This window comes from Perissodus microlepis, chromosome 9, assembly GCF_051167445.1.
Source record: "Perissodus microlepis isolate ML-2025 ecotype Zambia chromosome 9, ASM5116744v1, whole genome shotgun sequence".
NCBI lineage: Eukaryota > Metazoa > Chordata > Actinopteri > Cichliformes > Cichlidae > Perissodus > Perissodus microlepis.
In genome coordinates, this window is record NC_140469.1 from 6770796 (window position 1) to 6787173 (window position 16378).

At 39.8% G+C, this 16378-nt stretch overlaps 1 protein-coding gene and 1 non-coding gene across 2 annotated transcripts; both read right to left on the reverse strand.

The window, feature by feature from the left end:
- Positions 1–407: 407 nt before the first annotated feature.
- Positions 408–479, reverse strand: trnaw-cca (transfer RNA tryptophan (anticodon CCA)). Its single transcript has one exon. It is a non-coding gene; the product is annotated as a tRNA-Trp (tRNA).
- Positions 480–1536: 1057 nt separating this feature from the next.
- On the reverse strand, positions 1537–15994 carry cul2 (cullin 2). The gene is made up of 21 exons (XM_084938842.1): positions 15886–15994; positions 14786–14924; positions 14290–14392; positions 14111–14205; positions 11579–11684; positions 11268–11350; positions 9468–9564; positions 9089–9199; positions 8035–8197; positions 7759–7883; positions 6157–6264; positions 5987–6046; positions 5763–5891; positions 5507–5593; positions 5244–5396; positions 4866–4943; positions 4711–4777; positions 2900–3102; positions 2695–2796; positions 2463–2579; positions 1537–2231 (listed from the first exon to the last, which is right to left on the reverse strand). Exons 2-21 carry the CDS (start codon positions 14902–14904, stop codon positions 2100–2102), a joined length of 2238 nt encoding a protein of 745 aa, XP_084794968.1. The 5' UTR covers positions 14905–14924; positions 15886–15994; the 3' UTR covers positions 1537–2099.
- Between the last annotated feature and the right edge of the window lie 384 nt (positions 15995–16378).

Here is a 16378-nt window from a genome sequence, read left to right on the forward strand (position 1 = left end):
AGATTGAACCCTCCTGCAGAGTAGCCCTGTACAGTAGACTAGCTGCTAAACCAGTCTTCAGCAGACTGCTTCTTCACATCAAGAGCCAACAAAAATGCCGCTATTGTTTAAAAAAACTCCGCATTTGTTGTTCTTGACTGTTTTTAGTTGAAAAGCACTTTTACCTGTTTATAAACACCGTGTGCCCATTTACATGTTCATCTGTTTGTTGTAAACTGTTTGCCTTGCTTGCTCTCTTATGCAGACCAACCTCAGAGGGTAGAGAGCTATGAGATGAAGTTATTGTTAGACATGTAACGCCGACAAGCCAAACATCGATTTCCCTTTGACTTTCCTTGCTGCTGTTGTAGTTGAATTTTCTTAGCATTTATTCATGACGTGTGAGAGTCACGATTTTGAAAAAGTTATGACCCCGACGTGATTTGAACACGCAACCTTCTGATCTGGAGTCAGACGCGCTACCGTTGCGCCACGAGGTCTTCTACACTGTCACCGCTATGAAAAGCCAACTACAAAGTCCTATATGTCCGTGTGGGCTATACTAGCATTTTTATTTAAAATATTATGAAATATAGGCGCAAACACCTGACTTGTCTGAACGCTTCACTCACACGCAGAACACGCAGGGCAGCTGAATAACAGGCGCATTACAGGCGCCTCTACGGACACCGCTGCTGCTTTACTGACAAATTCCAATTTCTGTCATTAAAGCCTGCGTCAGCACCATGGACAGCTGTTACCACAGCGACCGCACCTCGCGTGCGGTAGTCGTTAAAAAAATATGGGCGTGATGAACGCGCATGCGCGAGTTACATTTAAACGATTTCGGTCAACAAGACCGGTGAATTCTTTTATCAACGTATATTTTTTAAGTCATTCATTCATGTGTAAGCACCTGTACCTGTATCTTCAACATAAATTTATGCCCACTTTAAATAAAAACACATCACAAGGAAACGTCGTCGGTACATTTTTCATTGATCTATTACTGCATTATATATTCCACAGGTGCGATTAATGAAAATTATCTGTTTCAGGTTCCCAGCATTTTACATGCCAACACGTAGTTTTCTGGGCTATTGTTAATACTGCAAGTGATAACTTGCTTGTGTTCTTTTCTTTTTACCTTTATTTAGTTAGGAAGTGAAACTCTTGAGATTAAGAATCTCTTTTGCCATTATAAACATAGACAAGGTCTGTTCCTGTCTGTACAAGCCACCTGTCTCATATGGGAAAGCTCTGTTTCCAGCTCCTATCCTCGTGATCCTATACTCACTTTTCATCTGATTGCCACCTTTCAACCCTTATCAGTTCATCATATTAATGTCGAATCACTACTCGCAGCTGCTTGACACACAGATAAGAAACATGGCAGGCTTCCTTTCCAGTGTTTTTGTGATTATATTGATGAACTGCATATTTCTGGCAGCTGATCCGAACAGTGTGTTTACAGTGTGTACACAACTACAACAAGAAAACATTACTTGTAATGATTATATCTGTCCCCCTCACTGAAATGGAAACACTACACAAACCTTTACATAAACCCATCTGTGTTTTTTATTCATTTATTTGACAAGCAGCAGGATCATGTTTGTCTTTATATTTGAAAGTAGATACAATAATCAGTATAACATTTTATTACAATGTTTTCCTAACTTTAATACATTTAACAAAGAAAAAAATAAACACACAACAACGGCAAATGTGAGAAAAGAAAGCATTTTCTTTTAAAAGTGTCTCCAATTTTTTCTTTTTTCCTTTATTTTCTGTTGTAGTTTATCAGCTCTCCGCTCTCAAACAGCTACAGGCATTCTCTTTGACGCACACGTGCGTGGCACTGGTGATGTTGTAAACAGCTTAAAAATCAGAAAGTGGGCAGGGTTCGGGAGGAGAGCCTTATGAGTGATGATGACGTGACACGATGACTTTTCTTCTTTTCAAAGATGGAGGCACCGGTTTCGCTTTATTTTGCTGCACGGGGATCGGAGCAGACAGTCCAAAACCTAAAATGAATGAAGGAGTCCGTTTCGTGTTTTAAACCTGTTATCAGTCAGTCAGTCACAGGGGCGGGTGTTTCTGTGGCTCGACTCTTCTGCTTATGCGACGTAGCTGTACTCGTCTGCCGAGGTCTGGCTTCGCTCGATGTACTGCTTGTCGATGAGCACCTCGATGCACTTCTTGATCATGCTGATACTGGGGTTGAACCTGGCTTTGGACTGATTAATGACCTGGACACATGAAGTTTCATATGTAAGCAGAAATATAGATGATCTCAAAACAGGTAACCATTTAAAAACACTTATGCTCATGCTAAATTTACTCCTCGGGCTTCCAACAGCCCTTCATTGCGAGCATCAATACATTCAATCCAAGTAAATCCCTCTGACATTGACCTCAAAGACTTGTTGGCATGTACGTTTCTTTCTATCAACCTATTTGAGACAAAAGCTTCTGCTCACCTCCTGGATGAGGGCATTGTGCCGGAGCACCTTGCGGGCTTTCATGATTCTCACTATAGCAGCTTGTAAATACATTTTGCGGTCCTCGTCGACAGCGCTCCTTGTCTGCTCCATCTCCTAAACATGAGACAATTCAGGGGGCACGTTTTTAAATGTCAAACACACATGTATATACACTGCTCAGTTATCTTATAACAAAGCACAGAGACAGATCAAAATCTATTTGCCTGACCTGTGGTGTGTCTTTCTGCATTGACGTTGTGATCTTGAACTTTGTCCTTTTACTAGTGAAACTCATATTTAGTGAAAACGTCGACTCGGTTTCAATCTCCTCCTGTGAGAAGAGGGAAAGGATTCTGAATTTAAAACACTCTTGGTGCTTAATGGAATATTAGCTGAGCTTTGGGATCCACGTGATCCCACATGAAAGCTGACACCTTTTGTGAGTCGTGGTTGAGCATTTTGACGTCCAGCAGGGACTTTATTGTTTTCTGTAGCTCCTTCTCATTCATCTGCGTGCCATCCTGCAGCTCCTTATAGGTCACTGTTTGGCTGTTGTTGAAGGCCAGCAGCACAGCCATCTGGTAGGTGGTCACCATGGCAACGTAGGGCTTGGATAGATAGTTCATCTTTACTTCACCTGTGCAGGAAACAAATTACATTTGCATTTGTTAGTTAGCATGAGTCCAGCTCGCTGCTTGTTACTACCTTCATTCACCTCCGCGCATGCTTGTCCTGCATCCTCAACTGCTTATCTCACTAGACGTTTGTTTCGAAGATTTCACCAAACCATAATCATGCAACTTCTGGCATGAGACACCCATTTGCAGGTCCCATCTTAGTCTGCTCAAACTGATCTCATGGTACCACAAATGATGAAAATAAAGTCTACATGTGTTAAACAGGCTTTTTAACTGCACACTGGACAAAACCGAAACATGTTCTCAGCACAAACACAGGTCCATCGACCTTACAGCGAGCGCAGAACCAGACTTATGGGATTCAACTTTAATCTCAAAATGCTAAGAGGAGCTAAAGTTTGATGTGTAAAGTTTAATATGCTCTTCAGAGATTATTACATACCACAAACGTCTCTCAAGTGGAGAGTGATAACTTTAAAATGATTATCCATCATCTTGACCCAGAATGGGTCATGGTCTGAGAGCATATGGAACCTGTCTGAAGTGAACTCTTGTTGAATAACTGATAAATCTGTTTACTGATGTCTATATGGGTGTGTTCCTGTGACTATACAGCAATCAGGCATAACATTATGAGCACTAATAGGTGAGGTGAGTAACACTGATTTTCTCTTCATCATGGCACCTGCTAGTGGGTGGGGTATATTAGGAAACAAGTGAACATTTTGTCCTCAGAGTTGATGTTTTACAAGTGGTCCAAGGAATAAACAATAGTGAACCAGAGACAGAATCAAGGGTGACCAAGGCTCATTGATGCAAGTGGTGAGCCAAGGCTGGTTGTGTGGTCCGATCCAATAGATGAGCTACTGTCGCTCAAATTATCGGTTCAAGAATGGTTTGTGGAGCACAACAACGAGTTTGAGATGTTGGCTTGGCCCAGATCGCAATCCAATCGAGCATTTGTGGGATGTGCTGGACAAACAAGTCAGATTCAATGAGGCCCCACCTCACAACTTACAGGACTTAAAGGATCTGTTGCTAACATCTTGGTGCAGGTACCACAGCACACCTTCAGGGATCTAGTAGAGTCTATGTCTCGATAGGTTAGAGCTGTTTTTGCATCAAAAAGGGGACTAAGGTGACACAATATTAGGCAGGTGAGCATAATGTTGTGCCTGATGAGCGTACACAGGACGTAACTTTACTTTATATTAACTGTCAAAATATAGGAGCCAATTCACTAAACTCTGGCTTCAAGGATTATTTGTCACCTAATGTACAATCAAATCACTGCTATGTGACAACTGTGGCTTGTTCTGCAAAGGTTAAAGGGATGTTTTCATGTAACAGTGACTCATGTTTGACGGAATCACTTTAATGGATTGAAAAAGAAAGTAAAGTTACAGATTCCGTGCACGATCCTAATGATGTATGCATCATTTTCACACATGTATGTCCCACTTCCAGGGAAACAAATCTCTGACATAAAAAACATATAGTTTGGTCCTTCATAACAGTACTCCTGTTGCTGTTACGCTTCCTGTTTGTGCTGAAAACGGTGCCTTGTTATACTCGCATCTTGCATAATTCTTGTGTATTTGTGTTACCTGTGCAGAGATAGTGCAGCCAGGTCAACTTTCTCCCACTGAAGTGCTGATTATAGAACAACTCAAACTGAAAAGGGAAGGTGAAAACAAGGTTAGTCCAACAATGTGCTCCTTTGATCAGCATCACTCTTTGAGTATTATGCAGCGCTCCTCACCATCTGCACGCTCTTCTCTAGTTCTTGAGGGATGGCGAATGTGGAGGAGGGGACGTGTGTGAGAGGCCAGGCTCCAGCCTGCCAAGCGAGAGCATACACCACAACATTACAGATTAAAATGTGGGACACAGGCTGAAGTTTCATTGTGAAGCATTTGTGTTTACATTACGTCAGGGCTCGCAAAATCGCTAGACCGACGTCCCAGAGCTAGCGATATCTCCGGTCGGGCGACCAAAATCTATCTCAGCCCCGCCCGTCGGGCTATATGATAACCCAACGGGCGGGGCTGAGATAGATTTTGGTCGCCCGTCCGGAGATATCGCTAGCTCTGGGACGTCGGGCTAGCGATTTTGCAAGCCCTGTAACGTGTTTACTGACCTGTAATACATAGATCTGGAAGCTGATTCCCAGGTCCACCACTGTCTCCTGTGTCTTGATGAAATTGTTGAACTTGTTGTTGAGGTCAGCACTCACGCTCATGTCTGTGTACATTCTGTGGAGTTTGCTGGTGAACTCATAGCCACAAGCTTGCTGCAGGGTTAAGAAGTAGTATGAGCAGAGGTGCAGTAAAGAAGGTAAATGAGAAGCAAAACAGAGAACCTTAGGTGTCTCATACATCACAAGTCCAGCTGTGGATTTACCTTAAGTTTGTTGATCATGGCTTCTTCTGAATCCATTGACAACGATAAACCATGTATTAACCGCTTTGCTAGCATTCTAGCGTAAAACTGTAGAAAAAAAAAAAGGAGAGACAAACAATGTATATTTTGGGACAATTGAAGATATTAAAAATGAACACCACTATTTTCAGCTCAAAACCAAACTTCAGGGCTGAGTTGTTATGTCAAAATGTGACAACAGTTTTTTTTCTCCTTTTCTAATACGCCTTCTTGTTACCTTTTGAAAAATGTCCTTGTCATCTATGTACTTGAACACTGTGATGAAGCTGGTCAGCTTGTCCTCCACTTCATTTTCTGTCATTCCCTTTGCAGACTTTTTCAGTAGATTGTCACAGTATTTCGCCAGCTGGACAGAAACACAAGGAGGGACATGACCTGGTCAAGGCATGGGGTACAGCACTGCGTGATGCTCTGTGTGTGTGTGTCTGTGTGCGTACTCACGAGTTCAGGGGCTTTGCAGATGGACTTGGGCTCCCTGAAGTTAACCACAGACGTCAAAGCCTGAGAAAGAGACATCAAATAAACACTGGCTGTCAAATGACTTGAATTGTGAGAGAAATGAAAATAAACTCATACTTGTACATTCAATAAGACCGTGAGGAGTTTGATACCTTATCGAGGGCACTCATGAAGTGCTGATCTCCATTTAGAACTGTGTTAATGAGCTGAACAAATTTACTGTGAACTTCTAGCACTGACTCCACAAACAGGGTTGGCATCTAGGGAGGGGTAGCAGGAGAAAGACAAAGCAGTATAAGTAACAGACATTTTTAACGATAGAGAAAAAACAAACAAACAAAAAATGCTAAAAACAATGGACAGCTACAAATGTAAACGTAATTAAATTATTTGAGGGAAAAAGTGGGATCATGTATGTCAACTTATCAAATTATCATCATTTGCAATAATATTGATACCAACAGTGCCATCTTAGCCTCTTCCAGCACAACTTCACACAGCGCTGCGACAGTCAGGCACAAATCCTCCGCTCACTAACAGCTAAAGTAGTTAAAATTCAAAAAACACTGATCGACAGTTCCAGAGGTCCGTAAAGCTCCTGTTTCGACAACACTGAATTAGTTAGCAGTTAGTTAAATAGTTAACCTGGCCAGCTCACATGTTAAAATTAGCCATTTAACTATTACTAATTACTTGACAGTCACATTAGCCACTTGTTATCATTAACGTAGAAACAAGTAGACCATAGTTAGATAAAAGATAAATAATTATTGCAGGTTGAAGGGGTCAAAGATTGAATATTGAGCTGTGACAGAAAGGATTATAGACACATGAAGAACCAGGCGGGTTGCTGGCTGTGCAGAGCAGCGGGGCAACTGTAGCTGAACTGAGCAGAGAGCCCAGAGTGTGGAGAACTAATCCGAGCAAACAAAGAGAGAAACCGGAGCAGGGCAGCCAAATCAGATGGTTTCAGTGCTAAAGAGCAGAGCTGAGGATGTAAAGAGCTGTGGACTGAGGTGGAGCAGTGTGAACAGAGAACTTACAGTCAGATACTGACAAGATGACCAACTTGAACTTTTCTACTTTCACAATAATTTATTAAAATGTGTTTCTTATGTTTTTGTAGCCAGCTTTAAAATTCTTCGTTGTTTTATTGTAACAAAGATCACACTTTATTCAAAGCTCACTTTTACAGAATGTTCAAACTGGTACTGGTATGGAGTTTGAAATCCTAGTATTGTAAAACACTTATGCCATCAGACAATCTGGTTACTAACAAGTCAAATATACAATTTAACTGAACTTTAAGGCAACAAACTTACTGTACTTTAAACCAAAGCATTTTTTAAGCATGCAGTTTCTCATTGGAATGTCTTAGCTAATTACAGCGCTTCAGCTTTCATTTGCATAACACGCTTCAACCTCAGCATGTGTAGTTTTCAGTTTGAGGGTTTTAGTTTTGTTTATATACTTGATTCTTTACCTCATAAATAATGCAACAGTCCTTGGTGATCTGGTAATTTGCCATTAGTTAAGGTAGCACAATTCCTAAAGAAACATCTAAAAGGTACATCCACAGAGGAAGAGATGGTTGACCACTACCAGGTATTCCAGACTAGTTTTCCTCTGATGCACTTTCCAGTTTTTTTTTATATGTCAATCAACTCCCTCTTTGCTGTCATTGGCAATTGCTTAGGTGGCTTGTATGTACAAGTAGAGACAGGCATACGAATGTAGACAGGTGTAATACTAACATTTTCCTGAGAGAGGTTACTGGTTCCTCGGATACCCTCATTGTGGATATGGACTTGCAACTCCTGGATCATATGCGGCAACCCATTAGACACGGCCCGTAACAGGGTGTACATGTTGGCCATGTCTGGACAAAATGACACAAAGTTTCACATTACACAGATTTTCACATTAGAAGTGCGTACTTTGTGAGAGTGTATATAATTAATTTGGTGATAAACACCGTCTTCGAGCCATAAAACAAAACAAACAAACAAAAAAAACACAAGCGGACGAACCATCTTTCTTCTCCTGCCGAATGATGTTCTGGCACTCCCCGTGTAGGAACTGCAGATGATCTGCCACCATCCTCTGCTGGCATTCATGGATGACTTTGGCGTAGGAGCTGGGGTGCAGGTACTTCCGACATCTCACTTCTTCATCTTTCAACCGTGCTAACACCTGCCACAAAAGAAAGATGTGATCAAAAGGGCAGGTAGCTTGGTTTCAAACCAAATACAGAAAAAACCATTTGTAGGTCCATGATTATCAGCACTTTAAAAAAGGAGATGGGTTTTATACCTGTACACTGTTATATTTTACAGGAAAAAATAAACATACACCTATACACTTAATGGCAAAACAAACATCTTAATCTGAAACACTGCGCCACTCCTTAAAAGACGTTATAAAGCTCTTTCAGGAAACACGTAGCTGATAACAGAGAAGGACAAACAACACTTTTTCCTACACATAGTTGTAAACTGGGTCAGAAAAGGAAGCACAAGGACACTCTATAGTACTATAGAGTCTGCTGCTGCTCTTTTGCAGTCATATCATATATTGATCTGTATCTTAAGGGAAAGATCAAATGGGAATGCTTGACCTTGATGATGACCCTGTTTACAGGCTCAAGGGACAAACGTACAGCATAAATGTGATTACTGCCACAGTGACTGAGTGACAGAGAAATGGTGTCATGGTAGCTGACATGGCCCAGGAAATCCTGGTATCAGCTTTAGCGATTTAATGATATAGCTAATATTCAGATTAAAACTCTTATGTCACCAGACTGACAGGAACTGATGAGTTGATATGAATAACCTGTGGATGGTGGTGCACACACATACATGCAATCATTCACAGAAAGATTCAGTGATAGTCATTAGAAATCCAAGAGTGACTAAAACCAAACCAACTGAGCTTCATTTTGACTTCTTAAACACAAGAAAGCTCAACAATGTCAAGACGTTTAAAGCGACGCTCAACTACAGGAGCTTGTTCGCTCATGTTCATCCTGGAACACATCCAGCGTTCACATACTTTTACTATCTGTTGTCCATCTCAGCTTACCTTCTCCATATACTGTGAACAGTTGGATTCCTGCAGTAGATTGGAGGCTTCCTGTTTGTAATACTCTCCTGTTTTGGTCAGAAATGGCCCTTCAAAGATTTCCTGATAAAACTGCAGCATAGGAAGAGAACGTGGCACGCACAGGAGTTATCATTTAATATGTATACACTGGTCTATATAAAAGGCTGCTTCGTACTCCATGAAACACAAAACTAGTGGTATTCATGGCTGTGAAAGTTGGCTACATTGTTCGTATGGCGCAGAAAACATATGAATCCTAAAAAAAAAAATTAAAAAAAACCCACAAAAACAAACAAACAAAAAACCCCAAAACAAAACTGTAGGAATTGGATGGCTGAGCTGTTATTTGTTGCCTCACCTTTAGTGGAAACTTCTTCTTGTACTGTTCAACATGAACAAAGGAGTTGATGACCCCATGGATTACTTTCTGGTTGGGATTCTCACCGCAACGATCACTGTGAGAGAAGGGGAAGGTTTTTTCAAATGTTTAACTAAATTGCCTTGAGCTGAAATGATTAGCAGGGTGGGATCTCATTTTTTTCCTTAGCATATGGTAAATAGTTCATAAAGATCATGGATCCAGACTAAGGATGCCAATCCAGTACTTGAGTTTTTTTCTTTTCTTAGTGAGGTAGAGTTGCTCATTTCAGTTTAGTTTATACTATTATTGAAATGTTTAGTGTCCATGTTAGTTTTAGTCATCTGTTTAATCGTTAAAACATCGAGGGTATTTTTAAGGGGAAAGACTTATGAAACACGGAACAAGTATTACAACACTAACAAAACTATGTGAAAGCAACTGACTCATGCAGCTGTGGCCAGAAGTTTACCTACACTCACCATGAGCATGAATGTCATGGAAATTTGGGGCTTTTAATGATTTCTTCGAAGAGTTCATTTTCCAGGATGGAATGACTGTACAGTATACATCTTTAATGACTTTCAAAACTAAGAGTTGCACAAGTTTGGATTAATTTGGGATTTTCTCTAATTCACACATGGTGGAAAATATCCACACATTCACTTAAATCTTTCATTTAATGGTGCCGTGCTTTCTAGTTAGCGATTGAGTGCAATTGACTAGAACGTGCGGTTTTTCCTTCTTTCTTTCTCAGACTGCTGGCTTATTTTTGGTTCCTCGGGTATTTAAAAGTAGAATGGGAGGCAGAGTCTTCCCTCTTCTGTGGAACCAGCTCCCAGTTTGAATTTGGGAGACAGACACTCTCTTTGCTTTTAAAATTAAACTTAAAACTTTCCGTTTTGATAATGCTTACAGTTAGGGCTGGATAAGGTGACCCTGAACCCTCCCTTAGATGCTTGAGGCTTCCCATGATGCACTGCATTTCTTCTTCACTCAACTCTTTTCATTTTCCATGTGTTTATGCACCACTCTGCCTGTCTTTTGTCCCATCTCCCTCCCTTTACCCCCATCTAGCCATGGCAGATGGCTGCCCCTCCCTGAGCCTGGTTCTGTCTTAGGTTTCTTCCAGTTAAAAGGGAGTTTCTCCATTTCCCACTGTTGAGGGTTTTCACTGTATTATTGTAGATCTTTACCTTACAACATAAAGGGCACTGAGGCACCAGAGGAATATAACTGAACTGATATGAAATAAAAAGCCGGGACTGTGTCAGGAAACAAACAAACTGAAATGAACTCTCTGAATTCTGCCAAAAAGAGTGATCAGAATCCAGCCAGAATCACGTCAGAAGCTTGGTAATGTTGCTGACGGCTACCAAAAGCATCTGGCTGAGGTGCAACTTGCTGAGGGACATTTACCTAATATTAGTGCGGGTGTGTGTATTTCAGCCTGCAGGTATATTTTTGGAGAAAATCCTAAATAAAATCAAACTAGTGCACCCAGTTCTTATTGGTTTTATAAGTCAGTAAACATGTATGCCTTACAATGCTTCAATAAAAGACTGTCATTAAAGATCCGCACTAAAATCTTCTCAGGCATATTGTGCTGACACATTTTACAAACTTCCCCAAAAGACAGTTACTCTATATAGGAACTGGAAGACAGCCACTACAGTAACTGAACTCAAGGCCAAATGATGGAATAGATGACAGCAAAAATATTTACAACAGACTGTTTTTTGGCAAAAAAAGAAAATAAAAGAAAATAATTTTTTAGAAAAGAAATTAGAATAAACATACTTTTTGATTTCATTTAGCAACATCCGGATGAGGACAGCCTGAAGAGGCTCGATCATTAGCTTCCTCCACATATCTAATGCCAACTGCAAAGAAAAACAAAAAGACAGCATATTAGTTCTGCTTCAGCACAGACAAATCCTACATCTAGAAGGGTAGTGAAAGGAGAAATGTAGGCCTATGCAACAGAACACTGATACTGAATCCTGCCAATCTGTCCATTATAAGCACTCCCCTTATCTCCATCTAATATAATCCCAGCGCCCATTGAAAAATGGATGTGCAGCAAAGCTTTTTATGCCAATGCTTAGTACCTCTCCGATCTCCATAAGCGGCTCATTCATGTCCACTCCCCCGTAGCCATACTGCAGGTCAGCTTCTGTTAGTTTGTTCTTCTTGATGAACTGAGTGTTGAGGTACCTGAACAATGTGGGGAGATATTCAAGATGTTCAAAGCATCGCAAAGATTGGAAGGCGGAATAAACACAGGCCTCATGTTTTCTGAAGAAACACTGAAAGGCTGCTGACAAATGCATCCTGTTTTCATTCACTCATAGACGCTGTGTGTTACTGGTATTGTTTGGTTAACCTCTTGGTTGCTCACTCTGTGGTTATTTATCTCAAAATTAATGAGTGAAACACAATATCCAGACAGTAATCAATGCTCCCATTATATTTTGTAAAAGCTTTTTTAGTCTAGTTGCACTTTCATTATTTATTATTTACAAAAATAATGACAAGAAAATGATTTTAAAAAGGTCATCAACACTAGTCAAACACATTAATAATGTCTCATGTAACAGGATATGCTCAGAAAGATTTGTTTATCTTTGGATCTGTTAACAAACATTCACAGTGATGAAGTTTAAGAAATCCAGATGCAGATCCTCTGGCAGTGTCCACTGCCCTTTACATTTCAGACACTGAAGCTGAGTTTCATTTACTTGTTCAGCCAATTTGCTCTGACTGAAAAACACAAAAAAAACGAAGAAAAGAACTGAAAAACTGTAGATTAAGTAATTAAACTACAATCAAAGCAGCAATAGTACTTTGTGTAGTCAAAAGTTTTTGAATTTTTCCACAATTTGTTCAAAATTGTTTTGGGGAATGTTAAAATATTAACAAAGCGTTGGTCTTTTTAATGTGCCTATTCACATTTTCATTACCCAATTGTATCATCTACTCTTACTGGTAGCAGTTTATAACAGATACATTTGAGTACTGAGCAAAAATGAGTTTGCCCTTGTGTTCTGTAATGTCTATGAGAAGAACAAGATAACAGTAAATGAGTCAGTAATAGTCGAGAGTTAACACTTACATCAGTGGAAAAGTTTTATTTACTTACCAAGTAGTACCAAACACTGCTACAAGGACGTCTCAGTTTGTAGTACAGCTAATTTATATGACAGATAATCAAATTCTGAATGCATTTGCTATTAGGGAGAATTCATATGTATACGCTGCTTCAGGGAAATTACTCACCATAATGTTCATTTATTATTAATTTTGATGTAAATCGATAAGCTGGACAAGCAGCTACATCACTCTTTCATTACTCAAAATTATTTGAATAGCTGGCCACAAGCACTTGAAGTGCTGAACTTTTCTTAACGTTTCAGCACTAGTGAAGCCACAAGTCAGGAAGCTGAATGGGAGGAAGGAGGATTGTAGCCTGAGTTGCGTACAAATGAATGAATCCTTAGTATTTGACAAACAAAGCAAAAACTGAGTTAGCACAACAGGACAACTTCCAGACAAACTGACAACTGCTTTCAAGCTCTAATCCATGATGGCTAATTTAGTCCACCTTAAATAGCGCACAGCTATTATATTATATATTATATTTCACAGCTGTGCCTGTGACATTCAGCCTGGTTTCTCTCATTCACTCTGACTGTAAGTCAACCTGCCAATATACCAGCTAGTGTTGAGTACCACTAACTGCTGGAGAGCAGAACTGTAGAAATAAAATAGTCATTATTGCTGTTGTTGTTCTTTTTTTATATATATTTTGGGGCATTTTTTGTTCCTTTGATTATAACAGGATAGTTGAGAATTGCCAGGAAAGCTGAGAAAGAGAGAGAGGATGAGAAGACGCACAGCAAATGGCCCGAGGTGGATTTGAACCCAGAACTCTGCAGCAGTCTTACAGCTCATCAGTCGCCTGCTCAATCCAGCAAGCTAAACTAACAAGTTAACGAAGTCTGTTCTGATTCAGTCCAAACTGAACGCAACTACACATGTATTTCACAAATTGATGTGTTAAGAATAATAAGCATCTCTCTTCGATGCTAAAAATTGAAGAAATTCACTACTAAAGCCAAGCGCCTTACTTTCTTCTCTCTTGCTTGGACCGACATAAATTACAAAAGCATATGTATGCACAGGGAGTCTGGTGGGTAGCACGTATAAAAATAGATCTAAGAGCTCTACAAGGGAATATTGATTTAGAGTGAATAAAGACACACCGAAAGCCTCTTGGCACCTCACACAACGACATTCAAAGTAATATTTTAAGGGACAAACTAAAGGCAGGAATACTGAGCCTTGTAAAGGAACAGAATTAGTACACTTTGCATTAAGGAACGCTAAACAAACAAGTGGACTTGACAAACACAGAAGCCTGGGTGAACTCATGCCTTCAGTTAAAAGTGAATGTGAAACACCGACTACAGACATGTTTATGTTTGAATCTGGCAACCTCAAACAACACAGGCTGTCCAATCATTTTGTTTATAGATAAAAAGAAAAAAAGGCTGGAGTAAATGGTGTAAATCAACTCTGTGACTCACTAATATCAAATTGAAACTGAAATTACAGACACACAAAAAAAGCAGAAATGTTACCTGTACAAGCAGTCCATGTAGTCGGCTCCTTTACTGTACTCATCCCAGTATCTGTGGTACATCACTAAAACCTTCTCCTCTGATTCCAGAACTTTCTGAAATACACACATAAGCGTGGCAGCTTTAGAGGAAATGCGATGTGATAAGCAAAGAAAAAGCACAGAAGAACTTTTGCTTACCTTGTACAACTGACGAACATGGTTCTCAAGAAAGATTTTGGTCTCTGTGTATAACTTTTCACCTAAAGGCTCTGGGTATGCAACACACAGGGCATAGATGTCACTGGTGACAATGTTCAGGAAGAATGTGAGGGATGTAAATATACACACATTTGCTATTAAAAATGAATAAACAAAAATGTATTTTACAATGACAACAATGCTTTGGCAAATCTGTATTTACACTCAAACCCAGTGCTGAAACTTAAAAAAAAAAAAAATCTCATGTTGCAGGCTAAATTGGTTAAACATGAAGCGAGCTGGTAAAGTCTCAGATTAGTCTCAGATTTAGCCATTCTTATATTTTGCTTGTTTTACGTTATTGTATTTTTGCACAACTCTGTTGCTTGTGAAGCTCGCACACAAGAATTTCATTCACATGTACTGTATCAGTGTACCTGCACATGTGATGTGACAATAAAATTGATTTGATTTGAATTGATTTGATAAAGGATACGAGAACCTATCATTCCATGTGGCTCTTTCCACATAGTCGAGCATCACCACAGCCTTGATTGTTGTCAGTAACTTGTTCCATGTCTCGTCAAAATTTACCATCCGTGGCTTTAAGGACATTGTACAGTTTCTCTTTTAGCCTAAGAGAACGACAGAAAAAAGCACATGAAAAGAAGAGTGTGCAAAGAGATTTTAAAAAGGAAGAAATAAGGGGCTTAGTTCCTGGCTTTCGTTTCTTCATTAATGATGCAACTGTGTAGTTTGCTTTATATATGACAGTAACAGTCAACTCAGCCTCAGTAGCAATGACAACATAAAAGAAATCATGGCAAGGTGTATTCTCTCGACTGTTTATTTTTACTTTCACATGAACCATAATACAAATACGAAAACAGCATTACTCTTAGGGCAAAATTTATATGTAGACAAACAGAAATGAGTGTAACACTATCAGCCTGCTCACAACAGTTTGGCAGCAACAGATGAGATCAACAGAATAGACAAGTTCACTGTGTCATTATTAGCGGTCAAACTTGGTACGCACTGGTGTCAGCATCACGTAGCAGACATCCTTAAGCACGTTACCTAGCAATATTAGTACCAGCTTCTAGGGTGTGCGCCGGTACCATCACAGATTACATGACCAGAAGGTGAAACTGGGCCCAGTGTTATTTCTTGTCATTCATATCACTTAATTTCACGTCACAGAAAACACTGCTACATCATCAGCCACTTCAAATTTACAGATGTCCGACATACAAAACGAAGCGTTATTAATAAACATTCCTCTCGTAGTCGCGCTTAACGTAGCTAAGTTAAGGTTACTAGCTAGCGGAATGCCAATCCCAAAATAGGATGGCGAGCTAAAAGGCTAACTAGCTTCTAGCAAGCTAACTTCTTCCTGCTCAAGTCCGCACAGTTTTGGTGAATCAGCTAGCAGTCGGCTAGCAGCAAGCTAACAGTAGCTCAGCTACCGCTAGCAAAACTGTCATCTTCTTCACAATTTTCCCACATTTACACTGACAGCTCGGCAGAACACGGTGCTGCTGTTAAACAAAACAGTTCACTAAGGTCGAGCGAGGACTCCTGGATAGTACTTACCTCTGTACAGTAATTACTTGTTATAAAACTCCGATTTCTCCGCTGTCACAGGCTTGATTTGTCTCACTTACAGGTCTTCCCTACCTCTTGGATTATACCATTTTGTTAGATGCCGATGCATTATCAAGATGGGTAATAGTCATAAAATATACTGTTGCCATTCCCTGTGGTTACTTGTATTGAATAATAGTTTAATATTTTAAATAATTTATTCCAAATATGTTTATAATAAAAATAAACCCCTTAAATCAACATCACGAGAACACCCATTTAAAATGGTATCGCCCAAACTACGGCGACTTCTTAGGGATTGACCATCAAAAATGTCATATTCTTCATATTCTCTGGGTTATCATCGGAAATGTTTTGGTATTAGAAAGAACAAATATGCAGCAACTTTGCCAGGCAGCTCAAGAGCCAAGCTCCAATTTCCCTCGGGATGAATAAAGTATGATCAATCAATCAATCAATTTTCACAGTAAAAGCCGACACA

Excerpts from the sequence above, each read along its gene's own strand:
- cul2 (XM_084938842.1), bottom strand. The coding sequence starts at position 14,904 with ATGTCCTTAAAGCCACGGATGGTAAATTTTGACGAGACATGGAACAAG. Across the intron at positions 6,047-6,156 it reads TCATGAGTGCCCTCGATAAG|GCTTTGACGTCTGTGGTTAA; the intron begins GTATCAAACTCC and ends TCTCTTTCTCAG. Across the intron at positions 2,580-2,694 it reads TGCAGAAAGACACACCACAG|GAGATGGAGCAGACAAGGAG; the intron begins GTCAGGCAAATA and ends TCTCATGTTTAG.